The sequence below is a fragment of the Phocoena sinus genome, chromosome 1 (assembly GCF_008692025.1).
Source record: "Phocoena sinus isolate mPhoSin1 chromosome 1, mPhoSin1.pri, whole genome shotgun sequence".
Classification (NCBI taxonomy): domain Eukaryota; kingdom Metazoa; phylum Chordata; class Mammalia; order Artiodactyla; family Phocoenidae; genus Phocoena; species Phocoena sinus.
The window spans coordinates 52778883-52800065 of record NC_045763.1 but is presented as its reverse complement, the minus strand read 5'-3'; the positions used below and the strand labels follow the sequence as shown (position 1 = coordinate 52800065).

General features: G+C 40.3%; 1 protein-coding gene across 5 annotated transcripts in view; it reads right to left on the bottom strand.

The window, feature by feature from the left end:
• NFIA (nuclear factor I A) overlaps positions 1 to 21183 on the bottom strand; it is a 396670-nt gene that overhangs the window by 120230 nt on the left and 255257 nt on the right. For all 5 annotated transcript variants that reach the window (XM_032649031.1, XM_032649049.1, XM_032649023.1 and 2 more), the window contains 2 exons: positions 18727 to 18844; positions 12387 to 12514 (listed from right to left, as the gene is read on the bottom strand). In XM_032649031.1, coding sequence (XP_032504922.1) covers positions 12387 to 12514; positions 18727 to 18844 — 246 coding nt within the window. The remainder of the gene's footprint in view (positions 1 to 12386; positions 12515 to 18726; positions 18845 to 21183) is intronic.

Genomic DNA, 21183 nt, shown 5'->3' with positions numbered 1-21183 from the left:
AGTTCAGGGTGCCGCTAGACAAGGCAATGATTGAGTGGTGAGAGCCTACATAAAGGAACAATCAGAGGAGGAGACTAGATCAGGGCTTTTCAATCCCTAACATGTATAAGTATCACCCAGAGATCTTGCTAAAATTCTGTGGGCCTGGCTAGAGCCTGAGATTCTGTATTTCTAATAAGCTCCCAGGTGATGCTATGTTGCTGGTCCTCAGACCACACTTTGAATAGCAAGATTAGACCTCACGTGATACAGATCTCATAGTGTCTCATATGGGTGTTACTTATGCTTATATAAAAGAAAATTTCATGTGGAAATCTTAAAATTTTCAGACATAAATTAGGAAGGCTACATAAAACATTCTATAAAGATTCACTATTGGGATTCTTTTTTTTGCGATACTCGGGCCTCTCACTGCTGTGGCCTCTCCCGTTGCGGAGCACAGGCTCTGGACGCGCAGGCTCAGCGGCCATGGCTCATGGGCTCAGCCGCTCCGCGGCATGTGGGATCCTCCCGGACCGGGGCACGAACCCGTGTCCCCTGCATTGGCAGGCGGACTCTCAACCACTGTGCCACCAGGGAAGCCCTATTGGGATTCTTGATATAGAGCTTGTGATAACGAATTATCTTTTTTTAAAAAAAGTATTATCTTAGAAGACAATAAAGTATTATCTTTTAAAAAAAAAGGTTTGATTCACTTAAAGTGATACCCTTTAACGTGAGGGATACTTGTAATAAAATTTGATAACACTACCACTTGTCAACAGGGCCCATGGCTGAGCCTTAGCAATTGTTTTGCTTACTACTTGCTAATAATTGGATTTGACTGAATAACAGCCTACAGATTGAGAATATAGTAAACATCAATTCTGAGAGAATTACGGGTGGCAAAATCTGCTTTCAGATTTATGGAAAGCACCCAAATTCCCTGCTTTATAGGCTTCATTCATTCACTCAATCAACATTTATTGAGTACCTATTATGTGGCAGACTGTCATGGATGCTGGGGGTACAGCAGTGGAAAAGACAGACTCAGCCCCACTGCTCAGAGTGTATATTCTAGAGGGAGAACATATGATAACAAGAGATAGTGTTATGAAGAAAGGAAGGCAAGCAGGGTTATGAATTATAGGATGATGCAAGAGAAACAGCAGCTATTTCAGATCACTAGAAGCCTCTCTGATAAGGTATTATTTGAACAAAGATCTGAATGCTGAGGATTGTTTGATTTTATGGGCAAAAAATGGTAGATATTTCACTTTGTTAACAGTTAATACCGTTTGCTCATATATTATATCCTATGCGTATTTAATAAACCCACATTCTTTCTCTGGCCTGGGTGCATGACAAGGGTTTGGGATAAGGAAAGTGGGGGATTTTTCAGGTCTTTCTGATGAGTAATTTTTAAAAATTTTTAATTGTTATGCTTTATATTTAAATACAAGCTCAGGACATAAGACCTTAAAATACAAGCATAAATGTTTATGGTAAAAGAGGTTATTTTGTCTTCTGGGTACAGAAGACAAAACTTATACTCCGAAATCAGATTTAGGTTGAAATTTGGATTCAGGATCCACAGGTTTACTATCTCTGTGGCGCTGGGCAAGTCACCTAATTTTTTATAATTCTCAGTTTCATCTCTGCAGAGGCAAGCTCATTCTACTTGCATGATTCAGAGCAATTAAAAAAAAACCCAGGGCTTCCCTGGTGGCGCAGTGGTTGAGAGTCCGCCTGCCGATGCGGAGGACGCGGGTTCGTGCCCCGGCCTGGGAAGATCCCGCATGCTGTGGAGCGGCTGGGCCCGTGAGCCATGGCCGCTGAGCCTGAGCGTCCGGAGCCTGTGCTCTGCAAGGGGTGAGGCCACAGCAGTGAGAGGCTCGCGTACCGCAAAAAAAAAAAAAAACAAAAAAAACCCCGAAAAACCTGGTACACAGGAGGTACTTAAACAATTTATAACTATAATCATTACCATATATATGAAAGCACCATGTGCAGCGTCTGACCCAGTGTAGGCGCCTGCCTGTTGGTTTCCTTCCTATTTATTTGCATTATCAGTTCCTCTGCAATTTTTCATTTGTACAGATAAACAAGAGTTGATGGTATGTGCACTTTTGCTTGATAGAATTTCATAGGACTCATTTCATCAGTGCATGATTAGCTTCAAAGCTTCAAATCTAACCCAGTTTTGAGATAACTGGGAAACGAAACTAAGTGGAAAGAACAAATGCAGCATTGTAAGAGAAGCAAAAGTCAGCTTGAGGTTGTCTGATGTTTTTAAACTAACATCATCTTTAATCTCCTATGCCCCTCTTCCCAGATAATAAGAGCTGTGCACTAAAAGTGCTGAGATAAACTAATGGGGAACAGGATACTACAAAAGACATTTGAAAGAGCCCATGTAATTTACTGCATGTCTGGTTTGTTTTACTTTCCAAAGCCTTCCTGTTGCTCCAGGAAATTTGTCTCTTCTGGCAACCTTCGGCCCTCTTTTGGCCGGGGAGCACTGAAAAAGCATTTGAGGGCAGGTAAACAAGATGCAAAGCTCTCTGAGTGAGGAATAAGTACAGGCCTTGCTTCCTGGGTCACATCTGAGGCATAAACAAAATATCCTTTAGTACTTGCTTGAGAGAATTATCCCAAATGTAGGCAACCACGAGGCGGCTGGTGCCTTCAGATATACATAACGCCAAACACGTTCTGAAGGTAATTTACATGAGTGAATCACTAAAAGCCTCCTACTCAATGAACTGTACCCCTGGGGAAAAGCTATGCAGTCCCGGATCAGTGTGGGAACAACAGAAGGGTGTCCTCTGTGCCAAAAAGGGGATTGGGCTGGATGGAAAATCCCCAAAAAGGACCATCTGGCAGCATAAATTATCCATTTAAAATGGCTGGTGTGAGTTAATGACACCAAAGTCACCACGAACATGTACAACATCCTTCAGCTGAGTTTTAATGTCCCATCAGGCCATGTTTCAATTATGACTTTCTATGCTGAATATGGCCAAATGTAAATTTATTCACTGTCCTCCCCCACCCCCTGCACATATAACATGAAACTGCATTTTTCTGTAAAGAAATAGGGACAGAGAATGGAGCATCAGTGCAGGAATACAGTATACAGTATAATTATGGGGGATTTCTCTAAAAATATAAATGTTTTTCTTAGAGAACCCCCCTACAAATATATACTTATTCTCTCTCTCTCTCTCTTTCTCTCTCTCTCTCTCTCTATATATATATACATACACACATATATATGTATAGTATATGCAGTATATTATACTATATGTACATATATGCTATATACATATAGTATAATATGTAGTATTATTACTATATGTATATATATATCTCCTCCCAAAAAGGATTTAGCCATTAAATTTTAGTTATTTAATGACCACAAAGGATATAGGTATTCAGATGTTAAAATTTATGGTCATTTGAATCATATGCAGAGAAGAACAGAATTACTCTGAATAAAAGAGTCACTAGGTCAAGGTACTCTATAGTCAACGTACTCCCACTTCCCCCAGATAGGCCCCAAAGGAATCTACCTTGACAGGACGGGCTTATGGTGGAGGAGCTTCATGTACATCAACACAATGAAGCACCTCAGTCTGTATAAAACCACATCAGTATGACCCTCAGGCACAATGTCCCAAACTTATATATTTTGATTCTGATTTTCACAAAAGCAGGTAAACGGGCCAGGACTTTAATTGGCCTCTTAAAAAGAGTTCAAAGAACATTTAGATCTGCAAATTTTTTAATAGCACATAAGCTTCTCACTGGCACTCTCCTGAGGTCGCGCTGATGATGCATTTGGCAGCCTGGGTGGTCAGCACGTTCATTTAGGCCTGGGTGTATTTCTTAGTTGCTTTCAGCAAACTGGCATGAGTATCAGTGTGGAGTGAAGCTGACGTGTGGCCTTTGTAGAGGACCCACCACACCTTGAATGCTGTGTTGATAACACTTAGAAAACGGCAGCACCAGAGGCTAATTCCCCATCCTTGCGACTCCCATGTCACCACATAATGATCTTCTTCTTTTTTTTTCTTTTAAATAAGCTTTACTTTTTTAAAACTCTAGATTTACAGAAAAAAATGTGCCGACAGTACAGAGAGTTCTCACATACCCACACCCAGTTTCCCCTGCTACAGACACTTTACATTACTATGCTACGTTTATTACAATTAGTGAATCAATATGGATACATTATTGTAAGTTCACACCTGATTCCCATCTTTTCAGTTTTTACCCACTGTCCTTTTCCTGTTCCAGGATCCCATCCAGCACCGCACACTACATTTTGGGGTCATGCCTCTTTGGCCTCTCGAGGCTGTGGTAGTTAGTCAGACGTTCCTTATATGTGATGACCTTGACAGTTTGCAGAGTAGTGGTCAAATACATTGCACAGTGAGTCTCAACTAGTATTTGTCTGATGTCCTTCTCATGGTTAGTCTGGGGTTATACTTTTTTTTTTTTTAATACAGCAGGTTCTTATTAGTTATCTATTTTATACATATTAGTGCATACATGTCAATCTCAATCTCCCAATTCATCCCACCACCACCATCACCGCTTTCCCCCCTTGGTGTCCCTACGTTTGTTCTCTATGTCTGTGTCTCTATTTTGCCTTGCAAACTGGTTCTTCTATACCATTTTTCTAGGTTCCACATACATGCATTAATATACAATATTTGTTTTTCTCTTTCTGACTTACTTCACTCTGTATGACAGTCTCTAGGCCCACCCACATCTCTAAAAATGACCCAGTTTCGTTCCTTTTAATGGCTGAGTAATATTCCATTGTGTATATGTACCACTTCTTCTTTATCCATTCATCTGTCAATGGGCACTTAGGTTGGTTCTATGACCTGGCTATTGTAAATATTGCTGCAATGAACACTGGGGTGCATGTGTCTTTTTGAATTATGGCTTTCTCTGTGTATATGCCCAGTAGTGGGATTGCTGGGTCATATGGTAATTCTATTTTTAGTTTTTTAAGGAACCTCCATACTGTTCTCCATAGTGGCTGTATCAATTTACATTCCCACCAACAGTGCAAGAGTGTTCACTTTTCTCCACACCCTCTCCAGCATTTGTTGTTTGTAGATTTTCTGATGATGCCCATTCTAACTGGTATGAGGTAAGACCTCACTGTAGTTTTTTTTTGTTTTAATTAATTAATTTTATTTTTAAAATTTTGGCTGTGTGGGTCTTTGTTGCTGTGCATGGGGTTTCTCTAGTTGCGGTGAGCGGGGGCTACTCTTTGTTGCAGTGCGTGCGCTTCTCATTGCGGTGGGTTCTCTTGTTGCAGAGCACGGGTTCTAGGCATGCGGGCTCAGTAATTGTGGCACACGGCCTTAGCTGCTCCACAGCATGTGGGATCTTCCTGGACCAGGGCTTGAACCCGTGTCCCCTGCATTGGCAGGCAAATTCATAACAGCTGTGCCACCAGCGAAGCCCTCTCACTGTAGTTTTGATTTGTATTTCTCTAATAACTCATGATGTTGAGCAGCTTTTCACGTGCCTTTTGGCCATCTGTATGTCTTCTTTGGAGAAATGTCTATTTAGGTCATCTGCCCATTTTTTGATTGGGTTGTTTGTTTTCTTAATATTGAGTTGCATGAGCTGTTTATAGATTTTGGAGATTAATCCTTTGTCCATTGATTCGTTTGCAAATATTTTCTCCCATTCTGAGAGTCTTTTCATCTTGTTTATAGTTTCCTTTGCTGTGCAAAAGCTTTTTAACCTTCATTAGGTCCCATTTGTCTATTTTTGTTTTTATTTCCGTTACTCTAGGAGGTGGGTCAAAAAAGATCTTGCTGTGATTTATGTCAAAGAGTGCTCTTCCTATGTTTTCCTCTAAGAGTTTTATAGTCTCTGGTCTTACATTAGGGTCTTTAATCCATTTTGAGTTTATTTTTGTGTATGGTGTTAGGGAGTGTTCTAATTTCATTCTTTTACATGTAGCTGTCCAGTTTTCCCAGCACCACTTATTGAAGAGACTGTCTTTTCTCCATTGTATATCCTTGCCTCCTTCGTCATAGACTAGTTGACCATATGTGCTTGGGTTTATCTCTGGGTTTTCTATCCTGTTCCATTGATCTATATTTCTGTTTTTGTGCCAGGACCATATTGTCTTGATTACTGTAGCTTTGTAATATAGTCTGAAGTCAGGGATTCTGATTCCTCCAGCTCTGTTTTTTTTCCCTCAAGATTGCTTTGGCTATTTGGGGTCCTCTGTGTCTCCATACAAATTTTAAGATTTTTTGTTCTAGTTCTGTAAAAATGCCATTGGTAATTTGATAGGAATTGCACTGAATCTGTAGATTGCTTTGGGTAGTATAGTCATTTTCACAATATTGATTCTTCCAATCCAAGAACATGGTATATCTCTGTGTCTGTTTGTGTCATCTTTGATTTCTTTCATCAGTGTCTTATAGTTTTCTGAACACAGGTCTTTTACCTCCTTAGGTAGGTTTATTCCTAGGTATTTTATTCTTTTTGTTGCAGTGGTGAATGGGATTGTTTCCTTAATTTCTCTTTCTGACCTTTTGTTGTTAGTGTATAGGAATGCAAGAGATTTCTGGGCATTAATTTTGTATCCTGCAACTTTACGAAATTCATTGATTAGCTCTAGTAGTTTTCTGGTGGCAACTTTAGGATTCTCTATGTATAGTATCATGTCATCTGCAACAGTGACAGTTTTACTTTTTTCTTTTCCAATTTGTATTCCTTTTATTTCTTTTTCTTCTCTGATTGCTGTGACTAGGACTTCCAAAACTACGTTGAATAATAGTGGCAAGAGTGGACATCTTGTCTTGTCCCTGATCTTAGAGGTAATGCTTTCAGTTTTTCACCACTGAGAATGACATTTGCTGTGGGTTTCTCATATATGGCCTTCACTATGTTGAGGTAGGTTCCCACTATGCCCAATTTCTGGAGAGTTTTTTATCATAAATGGGTGTTGAATTCTGTCAAAAGCTTTTTCTGCATCTATTGAGATGATCATATTGTTTTTATTCTTCAGTTTGTTAATATGGTGTGTCACATTGATTGATTTGCGTATACTGAAGAATCCTTGCTTCCCTGGGATAAATCCCACTTGATTATGGTGTATGATCCTTTTAATGTGTTGTTGGATTCTGTTTGCTAGTATTTGGCTGAGGATTTTTGCATCTATATTCATCAGTGATATTGGTCTGTAGTTTTATTTTTTTGTAGTATCTTTGTTTGGTTTTGGTATCGGGGTGATGGTGGTCTCATGGAATGAGTTTGGGAGTTTTCTTTCCTCTGCAATTTTTTGGAAGAGTTTGAGAAGGATGGGTGTTAGCTCTTCTCTAAATGTTTGATAGAATTCACCTGTTAAGCCATCTGGTCCTGGACTTTTGTTTGTTGGAAGATTTTTAATCACAGTTTCAATTTCGTTACTTACGATTGGTCTGTTCATATTTTCTGTTTCTTCCTGTTTCAGTCTTGGAAGGTTATAACTTTCTAAGAATTTGTCCATTTCTTCCAGGTTGTCCATTTTATTGGCATAGAGTTGCTTGTAGTAGTCTCTTAGGATGCTTTATATTTCTGCAGTGTCTGTTGCAACTTCTCCTTCTTCATTTCTAATTTTATTGATGAGTCCTCTCCCTCTTTTTCTTGATGAGTCTGGCTAATGGTTTATCAATTTTGTTTATCTTCTCAAAGAACCAGCTTTTAGTTTTATTGATCTTTGCTATTGTTTTTTTGTTTCTATTTCATTTATTTCTGCTCTGATCTTTATGATTTCTTTCCTTCTACTAACTTTGGGTTTTGTTTGTTCTTCTTTCTTTAGTTCCTTTAGGTGTAAGGTTAGATTGTTTATTTGAGATTTTTCTTGTTTCTTGAGGTAGGCTTGTATTTACATAAACTTCCCTCTTAGAACTGCTTTTGCTGCATCCCATAGGTTTTGGTTCATTGTGTTTTCATTGTCATTTGTCTCTAGGTATGTTTTGATTTCCTCTTTGATTTCTTCAGTGATCTCTTGGTTATTTAGTAACATAGTGTTTAGCCTCCATGTGTTTGTGTTGTTTACACATTTCCCCTGTAATTTATTTTTAATCTCATAGCATTGTGGTCAGAAAAGATTCTTGATATGATTTCAATTTCCTTAAATTTACTGAGGCTTGATTTGTGACCCAAGATGTGATCTATCCTGGAGAATGTTCCATGAGCACTTGAGAAAAATGTGTATTCTGTTGTTTTTGGATTGAATATCCTATAAATATCAATTAAGTCCAACTTGTTTAATGTATCATTTAAAGCTTGTGTTTGCTTATTAATTTTCTGTCTGGATGATCTGTCCATTGGTGTAAGTGAGGTGTTAAAGTCCCCCACTATTATTGTGTTACTGTCGATTTCACCATTTATGGCTGTTAGCATTTGCCTTATATATTGAGGTGCTCCTATGTTGGGTGCATATATATTTATAATTGTTATATCTTCTTCTTGGATTGATCCCTTGATCATTATGTAGCATCCTTTCTTGTCTCTTATAACATTCTTTATTTTAAAATCTATTTTACCTGCTATGAGTATTGCTACTTCAGCTTTCTTTTGATTTCCATTTGCATGGAGTATCTTTATCCATCCCCTCACTTTCAGTCTGTATGTGTCCCTAGGTCTGAAGTGGGTCTCTTTTAGACAGCATATATATGGGTCTTATTTTTGTATCCATTCAGTGAGCCTGTGTCTTTTTGTTGGATCATTTAATCCATTCACATTTAAGGTAATTATCAATATGTATGTTCCTATTACCATTTTCTTTTTTTTTAAAAAAAATATTTATTTAATTTATTTGGCTGAGCCAGGTCTTAGTTGCAGCTCCAGGGCTCCTTAGTTATGGCTCCAGGGCTCCTTAGTTGTGCAATGGAAACTCTTAGCTATGGCATGCATGTGGGATTTAGTTCCCTGACCAGGGATGGAACCCGGGCCCCCTGCATTGGGAGCGCAGTCTTATCCACTGTGCCACCAGGGAAATCCCTATTACCATTTTCTTAATTGTTTTGAATTTGTTTTTGTAGGTCCTTTTCTTCTCTTGTGTTTTCCAGTTACAGAAGTTCCTTTAGCATTTGTTATATAGCTGGTTTGGTGGCACTGAATTCTCTTAGCTTTTGCTTGTCTGTAAAGCTTTTGATTTCTCTGTCAAATCTGAATGAGATCCTTGCCAGGTAGAGTAATCTTGGTTGTAGGTTCTTCCCTTTCATGACTTTAAATATATGGTGCCACTCCCTTCTGGCTTGCAGAGTTTCTGCTGAGAAATCAGCCGTTAACTTTATGGGAGTTCCCTTGTATGTTATTTGTCATTTTTTCCTTGTTGCTTTTTTTTCCCCCCCCCCCTCCTTGTTGCTTTTAATAATTTTTCTTTGTCTTTTATTTTTGTCAATTTGATTACTACACATACCAGCATGTTTCTCCTTGGGTTTATCCTGCCTGGGACTCTCTGCGCTTCCTGGACTTGGGTGGCTATTTCCTTTCCCATGTTTGGGAATTTTCAGTGATAATCTCTTCAAATATTTTCTCGGGTCCTTTCTCTCTCTCTTCTTTTGGGACCCCTATAATGCAAATGGTGTGTTTAATGTTTTCCCAGAGGTCTCTTAGGCTGTGTTCACTTCTTTTCACTCTCTTTTCTTTATTCTGTTCTGCAGCAGTGAATTCCACCATTCTGTCTTTCAGGTCACTTATCCTTTCTTCTGCCTCAGTTGTTCTGCTATTGATTCCTTCTAGTGTATTTTTCATTTCAGTTTATTGTATTGTTCATCTCTGTTCATTTGTTCTTTAATTATTCTAGGTGTTTGTTCCTTAATTCTTCTAGGTCTTGGTTAAACATTTCTTGCATCTTCTTGATCTTTGCCTCCATTCTTTTTCCAAGGTCCTGGATCATCTTCACTATCATTATTCTGAATTCTTTTTCTGAGAGGTTGCCTATCTCCACTTCATTTAATTGTTTTTCTGGAGTTTATCTTGTTCTCTGGTACATAGCCCTCTCCCTTTTCATTTTGTCTGTCTTTCTGTGAATGTGGTTTTTGTTCCACAGGCTGCAGGACTGTAGTTCTTCTTGCTTCTGCTGTCTGCCCTCTGATGGATGAGGCTAGCTAAGAGGCATGTGCAAGCTTCCTGATGGGAGAGGCTGGTGGTGGGCAGAGCTCAGTAAAACTTTAATCCATTTGACTGTTGATGGGTGAGGCTGGGTTCCCTCCCTGTTGGTTGTTTGGTCTGAAGCAACCCAACACTGGAGCCTACCTGGGCTCTTTGGTGGGGCTAATGACAGACTCTGGGAGGACTCACACCAAGTAGTACTTCCCAGAACTTCTGCTGCCAGTGTCCTTGCCCCCATGGTGAGCCACAGCCACCCCCCGCCTCTGCAGGAGACCCTCCAACATTAGCAGGTAGGCCTAGTTCAGTCTCCTATGGGGTCACTGCTCCTTCCCCCTGGGTCCTGATGCACACACTACTTTGTGTGTACCCTCCAAGAATGGAGTCTCTGTTCCCCCCAGTCCTGTCAAAGTCCTGCAGTCAAATCCCGCTAGTCTTCAAAGTCTGATTCTCTGGGAATTCCTTCTCCCATTGCCAGACCCCCAGGTTGGGAAGCCTTACGTGGGGCTCAGAACCTTCACTCCAGTGGGTGGACTTCTGTGGCATAACTGTTCTCCAGTTTGTGAGTCACCCACCCAGAGGTTATGGGATTTGATTTTATTGTGATTGCGCCCCTCCGACCATCTCATTGCAGCTTCTCCTTTGTCTTTGGGTGTGGGGTATCTTCTTTGGTGAGTTCCAGTGTCTTCCTGTTCATGATTGTTCAGCAGTTAGTTGTGAATCTGGTGCTCTCACAAGAGGGAGTGAGCGCACGTTCTTCTACTCCGCCATCTTGAACCAATCTCCCCTAAAGATCTTCTTATGTGTCTCTTCCACACCCCCACTGTGAATTCCTTGAAAGCAGGAGCCATAGCCTTCCCATTCATCCTTGAGTTCCCAGAACCAGGCATAGTTCCTCATCATGAGAAAATATCCCAGTGAAGGTGTGAGTGAATGAATGAATGAGTTAGGTGAAAAGATTAGGTAGAAGTAAGGCAAAGTGAAATTTCTGCATTTTAGTAAAGTGAACAAGATAAAGGAGTCAGACAGTGGAGCCTGAGGTTTTGTTTTGTTTTTAATTATCATATAGCAAAACTGCCTGGGGATTCAGGAGTGGAAGGCATACTTTTCTATGAATGTTAACACATGCATAGATTCCTGTCCATCACCACCACAAACAGGATACAGAAGAGTTCCATCATCCCCCAAATCTCCCTTGTGCTATTTCCTTTTTAGTCACACCCTCTGAGGATTCTCTTTTGATATGTTAGAGAGGAGAGAAAAAAGTTAAGATTTGAAGATGAAGGGGTTCAGAGATTTTCTTGGCGCTTGTCTGTTTTTGCAGGGAATTACTCTGAGGCACGGGTTGGGGAACTGTACGAGGTGTGATTCAGACAGGTTATGTATATTACCTCATTTAATTCTCAAGAGCACTGACATAGCTATTATTATTGACAGATTATAAAAATGGGGACAATTAGTTTCAGAGAGGTCAGGTAATTTGCCTATAATCACACAGCCAGCAGGAGCTGGAGTCAGGATTACACTCTGCCTGTCTTTTTCCAAAGCCCACTCTATTCTCTACAGCATTTGACTTTGCATATCGAGGAAGCCACTGGAGAAGATTTTCCCTTGCCCATGTGGAGGTTAGACACTGAGAAAAGTTTCAAAAAGCTTCTGCTATCAGAATTAGTCACATTACTCAAGACTCCAGAGCCAAGACTGAACTACCCCAGGAGGTTAAACTAGCAGTCATCATTTGCTTAGTCCATGAAAGAGGGGCATAAAGATAGCTGTTCCTTTTAAATAGAAAAAGAATCATGATGAAATCCAGTAACAGGAAAACATATTTAAAAGTCTCCTCATTTTATAAAGATCCAAGTACAAGCTATCACACAGGGAACCCATCCTACCTTTCTAATGTTATCAACGTAGTTGAAAAAGTAGATAGGTTTTTATTTTATTAAAAGATAAAACCAGACCCAAAAGGCAATTAGCATAAAATGAAAGCGAAGGCAAATGGAACGCTGGATTGCAGTGTAGGTGAAAAGATGTAAGAGTAGAAAACCCTACACACCATTCTCAGTCTCTCTTCTCAGTTAAATGGCATCCTTGCGCTACCACCCTTTCATAAAAGCAGCAGTCAGGTACAAACACGTGTTCACGTGGAAAAAGTCCACTGCTCTGAGCTTGCTGTGTTCCCTTTATGCCTGGCGTGGACTCCCATGCATCCTGGACTTTACAGGGGCGGCTACAAGCCCAATGCCCAGCCCGCTTACCTGGCTCCACTTCATGCCACCCGCTGGACTGACTTCCGCTCCCCGGGGAGCGCCCTTGGCCTGTGTAAAATGGCTCTTCACCAGGACTGTCCATTTCATCCTCCACAGACTTGAGGCGCTTTGTGGAGCTGAAATAACAAACGGACACATGTTTAAAAGTCATCCAAAGCACCTTTCTCCTGGACATGGCATCTCTGGTGGAAAGAAAGGCAAGGGAGGAAGCAGTTGGGTAACTCAGTGTAGTTCATGGTCTCTCTTTAGGCTCTTGTTCAGTTTAGTGAGTCACTGGATGTGGAACAAAGTCTTGGGTCTGTGTTGTTCCAAGTGTCTGGGTTTGATTTTTATTGTCACTCAAGTTTCTGCTGCCCCCCACCTCCGGTTCCTTTTTCCTTTGAGGAACGGGTGGCTGGCTCCCACTCCTGTCTCCACCTGGAAGAGTCAGCAGTAAGCTCACATTTGCATCTCCTAGAGCAGTGGCTGGGGCGTAGCCGTCAGCAATGTCCCTAGACATCAATTCAATCCCTCCTGGCACCCCAGAAAGGAGAAAAATCAGGGTGCATGACCCTTGAAGAAAAGCTCGGATTGCTGTTTGGTTTTTTGCCATGTTTTCTCATCTTCCATTTAGATCTGTTCATTTAAAAAATACTTATTGCACAGTCCAGGTACTGATCTAGGCACTAGAGATAAAACAGTGAACAAACAAGATAAAAATAGAAGGAATGGGCTTCCCCGGTGGCACAGTGGTTGAGAGTCCACCTGCCAATGCAGGGGACACGGGTTCATGCCCCGGTCTGGGAAGATCCCACATGCCGCGGAGCAGCTGGGCCCGTGAGCCATGGCCGCTGAGCCTGCGCGTCCGGAGCCTGTGCTCCGCAACGGGAGAGGCCACAACGGTGAGAGGCCCGCGTACCGAAAAAAAAAGAAGGAAGGAGTACACTTCCTTGTGTGATTAAGGGACATGGAAAAAAGAGTGACCCAGTGACTTTTATGCACTTTCTCTACAACAAAATTACCAAAATGAAATTCTATGCCATCAGGGTGGGGATGTTTTAGTTTTGCATAGGTATGGTTGGGACATTTCCAGAATATTTTCTACCAGTTAAAGGGCTGAATTTTTTTTCCTCCAATTTGAGACTTCAGGAGTTAAAAGGTAGTGAAATGCTACCTGTGGCTAATGTTGTTCTCATTGTGTTAACTGATTATGTCACTAACATACCAGAATTGGTAGATTTCATACCTGGTGCAAGTGCTTGTTGGGAAATCTCTTCCTCCTGTGTCAGGGTACAGAATTTTTAATATGTGTTCATCATCAAACACTTATTGTGCACCTCCTGCATGCCAGGTGCGTGTGCTAAATGCTGCTATATTGAAATAAATCAGACATAACCCCTGTCTCCATGGGGTTTAGAATCTCATGGATGAAGACAGAGAGGTAAACAAAATTGTGCAAAGAGAAATACAGGTATGATGATGGAACCACACAGAGGTTATAGTGGGTTCTTTGAAGGAGTTAGGAAAAGTGATACACAGGGAACGTCAGGAAAGGCCTCCCATAGGAGATGGTTCCTGAACTGTCTGTAAGAGAGTGTCAGGAGATGGGGCAGAAAGAAGGACAGGGCAGAGACAGGCTGTTATTCAGCTGATGCACCCCTCAGGCAGCCATTCTGGATTTTAAAATACTGAAATACTTCTTTACCAGTTGGCAAAGTGCCATTGTCCCATGCCCCATACATTTCCCCCAACCTTGTCATCCCATCTTTGCGCCAGAACAGACTCATGATCCCAAACCTAAAGGGTTAAGGTTTGGCACATCAGGGGGGCATTCCAGGACTTCACACTGTGGCAGGGCAGGTCTGTCCTAACTGGTATGCTTGAGTCACACAGGTTATCTGCTATTTGAACATCACTCCAGGAGGGAGGTGCGTATCAGGCACTAACAACACCATGAGCAGAGTGTGACACATGCAGAGAATTGGCAGGTGTTTGCTATGGCTGAAGTAGTAGGAAGGGTAGAGCAAAAGAAGGGGATAGGGTGATAGAAGATATTGTATGTCTGGACAATTATCCTATAAGCAATGGAGACTCCCTGAAAAAGTCTAAACAGGGAGTGACATCAGAGTCATCTGTTAGAAAGGTCACTCTGGTAGTTGCACAGATGATGGCTTCTGAAAAGCAAAGGGAAAAGAAGGGGATGGAACCTTCCCCAGGGAGAGAGTTAAGAGGCTACTGCAGCAACCTGAGTAAAAAATGCAGAGGACCCAGTTCAAGGTACAAATTTCTAGTTATTAAATTTGGCATTCCAGGATTCTTAGTCTTTAAGTTCTATTTTCATTAAAGCCAGACCACAGGGAAGCAATATATCTGTAGCATGCTAGCTTAGTACCCAAAGGAAAAACCTTTAGTAGCTTATTTAATGTTCTTTGCTTGGCTTTCCTTGAAGTTCAATGAAAAAGAGCCACTCAAAGAACTTTTCTGTATTTTATGTAAAACTGCATCGAATAGAAGTCCTTTATAAAAGGATATACACACAAAAATTCCTCCTAATGCATAAAACCAGAAAAAATATGGTCTCTTTAAATGAATTTCTACTGTTTCCTTTTATTAGAAAATGCACATTATATAACCTAGCGTTTCTCCTTCTTGCCTTGGCAACCACGAATTTCAGGGCTAAACGTAAGGCATAATTCTGGGTTCACGTTCCTGATATAATAATCTCTCCTATCTTTCCATATGGTTTCTGTCCTCTCTATATTTAATACTATCTGTGGTGTTTTTAAATTGAAAACCGCTTGAAATAATTTGGAAGTTGGAAGAATACAAATTGGAAACAAAATAAATATTTTCCTTATGTTCCTTGGCAAATAAAAGGTAAGACATGCATATGCTGATAAAACTGCGAGATCTGTGGGGAAGGAGACTGTCAGGTTTTTTGTTTTTTGTTTTGTTTTTTTTAATCTCTAGTGCCTACCACAGTATCTCTGACTAATAACAGATGCTCAAAAACTGCTGAATTGGGCTACAGATTTATTTATTTATTTATTTATTTATTTGGCTACAGATTTAGAAACAGTCATATGAGTACTTGTGACAAGGATTCGCCCAAGTGTCATGACTCAGTGAGATCCCACCCAAAAGGCCAACTTCACTGCCCGTCATTCTCCCACTATTAATACTTTTCTGAGTTTCTAAAGCTTTTGAGTTCCTTGGTGTCCTCTAATAAAACGCAAATACTCACGCAGTTAATAAATCCTAAAGGTGAAAGAATCTGTAGATATTAGCTGACCCCTTAGTTTGAAAGCAAGGACTGTCAAGGGTTGATACAGGATAAATGTTTGGAAGTGGAGACACAGGTTGGAGGAGAGAACAGGATGCAGGAGGGAAGGAAATTAGAAGTGCCAGGAAGGACGAGTGGAGGGCTTCCAAGACAAAGTTTACTGACTTCACAAACTTGACAGTTGTTTTATCTTGATGAAGTTCTTTGGGATTAAAAAAAGTATACACTATCCCAATTTTTACAGTACTCTTCTATGATTTTGCAGATGTCTACTATGAAGGGGTACAGAACCTACAGTTAATGCTTATCAGTCTTCTTTATTTTTTTAAATTTAGAAGTGAATCAGTCATTAATTTTGGTTTCTTGCTCTTGACTTTCACTGATTCTACACTCCCAGAAACATCTGAGGAACCCTGGAAAGGACCAGTAAGATCTCTATATAAGAGGGAGGATAAATACTCTTCCAAGCAGTCTCTCTTGTGTGTGGAATTTGTTTTGTTCCTATCAATTCTACCTAGAAATTAAGGTAAGACTACTACCTTCATTCCAAATATTTGCTTAGTTCCCACTACGTACAGAGCCTAGAAGCTTTACCCTGTCCCCACAAAACAGCAAAACACATCTTTCCTGAGCGTTCCTAGTGCCCTGAACTGACAATCTCCATTCATTTGTTAGTCTCTACCTCGAGACTGCAAAGCTCCTGTACTTGACTTTATATCCACAGTGCCTAGGACAATATCCTTGGGACCTAATAAATGTTTGTTGCTGATTTAGAGGACTTAGACACTGTTCTCTGAGGGATTTACAGTCCATATGGGGAAGCAGGACCTGTACATACCTCAAAGATGATAATAATAATTCAAAATAGTAAATGCTAAGTGTCCAGGAAAAGTAGAGATGCTGGATATTCCTTTCTGGGGGCTTCCCATTCTATTGCTCCTTACTAAAAGAGAGAACCTCATTCCTAAGAGGATTCAGTGTGAAAAGAACATGGTTTTAAACTTCCAACAGACCTGAGTTTGAATGTAGACTCTGCCATTTACTTGCTCTGTCACCTTGGGCAAGTTACTTAACTTCTCTGAGCTCTAGGCTGACCCACTGTTAAATGGCAACACTGTCTATCTTGTAAAATTCTGTGAAGATTAACTCATATCAGGGATGTAAAGCACCTAATACAGTGCCTGCCACAGAGCACGTGACCAATTAATAGTGGCACAGCATGAACAAATATTGATTGGTTGATGAACTTTTCTATATGTAAATCTGGGGCATTCTTCTGGGCACATTTTCTCACCTGTACACAGATAATTCTGCTGAGTCTATATAGTTAAAGAATAATTTTAAAAGAATCATCTTAGGAGAGCCTAATGTGAGCAAAACAAACATATTACCAAGTTATTAACTACTGATGCTGTTTATAATTAGCACCTTATCAGGGTTAGTTATTTGCAGATTATAGGAACAACACTAGCCTTTTAAACAACATTAATAACCAGGTTTCCACACAGAGAATCACAGCAAAAGGCAACAAAACAGCTGGAGAAGTTGAAGGATATTTGGGATGTCCATGGTACATACGCAGCACACATATGAAAAACAAATAGCCCATCAACTTTTAAATTCATCACTGACCACAAGTATTTGCAAAGCTCTTTCATGTTCACTGAGTGTAGTTACACCCAATGTCTCTTCCATCAGCAAACATTCAAAATCCTCAAAATGTATTAACATCCAAATGTGTTCACAATCATGTGTTCACAATCTCATTCTTTTATTATAAGTGTTTTTTTCGGATTGGAGACTTTTTTCCTGAGGAGCTGATACCCCAGTGAACTGAGGGGGACATTTAAACAGCAAGAAAGATGATGGTAGAATCTGGTGGTTATATTTAAGGAATAACTGTTTCTTTAACTGTCTTCAAGGTATTGGTAATGACTAAGTTGATTTTTTTTTAAGTAATGATTAAATATATGTTTAAAATATGGTTAAAAGTCAAGGTAAGAATGAATCTCTACCATGGAAAATTTCTATCACCTGGCCATTGTTTTAGATCCTAAAACTCTGGTACTTGCTTTAGGAGGAATATACCTTTGTCAAACGTTTTTTCTGCGAAGTACACAAACATTAAAGGTGGTTCTGCACCATTCTTTCTTTGTTGTCACAGTCCAGTGCTAAAGCCAATTTGTAAAAGAATACTGTGGGTTTAAATGCCTAATCCCTTTCCCTCTGCTACAGGTTATCTAGAGACAACAGGATCTTGCAAAATGCTTCATTTTGATTTTGGCTTGTGACCTCAAGGGAATCAAGAACCCCAGAATTGTTATCTGGTTATGTTCTTTTAGCTTTGCTCTTTTAAAGGTCTCCCGGTGTAACAGTGTTTATGATCTGGCCTCACACTGCTGGGGGACCGCATTTGCTTTTACATCCTCACACCAGGATACCAAATAGGTTGCATCTCACAGAGCAACTCCAGTAGACTGGATTTTGAGACCTGTCGGGGCTCCGTAGGAAAAGAGCTGGGACTGAGCTGTAATGTCTGTTGTGGGCACGGAGACTGGGACTGATGTCACCAGTGTCAGCTTTCTGCCAAACAAGCCCAAACACACCCCCTTTTCCCTAGTGAAGGCTTGTCCTTAATTTCCTGAGAACCTGCTATGTTCATCATCCATCCTTCCTCCATGCCTTTGCTCATGTCTCCACCCCACCCAGAACACCATTCCTTTACTTTCCATCTCACCAACCCCGACCAGTGCTTACAGTTTATAGCTGAGCACAAGTCACTCTTTTTGGATAAAGCTGTCTTTAACTATTTTCAGCCTATGCCACACAATTTTTCACTGACTCGTGTGTGTGTGTGTGTCGTCTGTGTGTGTATACACATATATGCATGCTGCATATGCATTTGCTTTCTCTCCCCAGTGAGACTGAAAATCCACTGGGGCTGAACCCATTTCTAGTATCTTCTACTACTACAGACACACTGCTAAGTGTCTAGCAGGCCCCAGAGTTAAATCAAGGTATGTAACTATGAATTATGATCTCTTTATGAGCCATCAATCAATTTACCTGGTAGAGGATGTGCTGGGTAATGACCTCCTCATTGCTCCCGGACTCATGCTGTAGTATGAAGAACTTTCTAAATCTGAGAGAGAAAAATTTGGGCCAGTTCCTGCAGCTATTGGTGCTAGAATTAAAAAAAAAAAAAGGAAAGAAATATCAGGTAAGTTCTGTAAATAAAAGACCAATGAGAGCATATTTCAGTGTCGCATTTAACACATTTTATTTTTGAATTTATATGGTAAGGTCATCAAAAATAATCAGTAATGAACTCGGACCTTAAAAGAATACTGACAATAAAAATCATCTACATCGGAAGGACATATTTATTTTTATTTTTTTTTATAACATACCTTTCATCTTTTCTCTTTTTGTAATGGTAAATTGTCACCAAGGTTGCAACATTCCTAGATGCTTTTAACAAAAATACCTCCACGTTTTGGTCTGAAACTTTTCTTAAGTGACCAAAATACTCCCTGGGCTTTTCTAACTTTGTCTGATCCTGAGAGCTTCCACTCACCTGTATTTTGGAATTAGTCCTGACCTGCAAATTCATCTTTCTAGGCCACCCATTCCCAATTTCTTGCCCTGAGAAACATGTGATTTCTCCTTACTCCAAATCACCTCAGCACCCTGCATACATCTTTACTTTACTATTTGTCCCACCTTCTAATGTAAGGCAGGGTCCTCAAACTATGGTCCCTGAGCCATAATTTTTGTAGATAAAGTTGTACTGGAATAGCCACACCCCTTCATTACATACTGTCTCTGCCTTCCACACTACAACAGCAGAGACAAGTAGCTGTGACAGAGACCATATGGTTCACACAGCAGAAAATATTTATATAGAAGAATTTGCCGACCTCTGATTTAAGGGACTGTTAAAAATAACTTTGACAACACATGATTTTCAGAGCTGACCCTTGTGGGAGATGTGATTCTCTGTACTTTTTTATGTCTTGGATATCCTGTTTACAGGAGTAGCTTAATAAATATTTTCAAATGAATAAATAACATCTATCAATCTTGGAAAACAATTCTGTGTAAAATCAGTGATGTAACTATATAAGTGCAAATAATCTGTTCTTTGGAAAGATTACACAAGGTGGGAGCAATAGATGCATATATTTCTGTATTGAGGCATTAGTTTGAGAGTTTTAAGCCCATAGAAGTGGATATATAAATAAATTAAATAGAGGCTCATATCCATAAGAAGAAAGGATAATTAGGAAAATCATGAACCAGGGACTTTCATTCTTTCAGCAAATGATTACTGGGAGTCTGCTATTGCTAAGAATTGTGCTGGGTAAGGAAGGCACTTAAATGAATGACATGGTCCCATACCCTGAACAGCTCTAGAGAGTGAGGCTGACAGATTAATTTCAATACAGTCTGATAAGTCCTTTGCTAGAGTTATTCCTAACTTGATATGCCTGCACAAAGTAGGTATGTAACCCAGCTGAGGGATAAGAGGTTCAAGGGAGTAAAAGGGCCTCAGTAAATGTGATGGAAGAATGTGAAAAGGACAAGTAGGATTTACCCAACTGACAGGAATGGAGGCATTCTAGGCAGAGGGAACAGCATTTATAAAGGTAAGAGAACAGGGCTTCCCTGGTGGCGCAGTAGTTGAGACACGGGTTCAGGGGACATGGGTTTGTGCCCCAGTCTGGGAAGATCCCACATGCCGCGGAGCGGCTTGTCCCGTGAGCCATGGCCGCTGAGCCTGCGCTCTTCAACGGGAGAGGCCACAACAGTGAGAGGCCCGCGTACCGAAAAAAAAAAAAAAAAAAAGGTAAGAGTACATAAAATGTGATTGGATTTCTGATAACTTGATATGATGTAGTATATAATAGATGGGGAAAAGAGGGGAGATTTAAGGGGTCAGGTCATGAAGGGTAGGTAGGTTTCTTAAGGAATATGAATTTGAGTGTCAGTCGATTCCAAGTTTATAAGCTATTAAAGGACTTATCACACTCCACTATCATTGGGGACTTTTGGTTTATATTGCTAGTATCTAATACAATCCCTGACACCAGGAGGCAGTCAGTAAGCATTGGTCAAATGGAATTGATTGTTAGTCAAAGGAGAACCAACGAAGTATAGGAATGCTGTCATCAAATTTGCACTTATAAGCTAGACACACCACCTGTCAGGAGGGTAATCTTGGAGTGGGTAGGGGTGGCAGTTAAAGAATATCATCAGTAAAACCGTGGAGGCCAGTGGAGTTCATTTAAATAAAAGAAGATTGGGGTGTGGTCTAAATTCAAGGGATAGAAAGGGAGCCCTGGTGACCCGCTGTTTAGGAGTTAGAATTGAGAAAATGTACTGACTTCTTGAGTGTGGTAATAATGGAAAAGGAGGAGTATGGGATAATTCCCAGGACGGCTGCTTGGGAAACTGGGTGAATTATGAAGCCATAATAAAACTATGGAATCAAGAAAAGGCATGAGAGGACACAGCAATTTC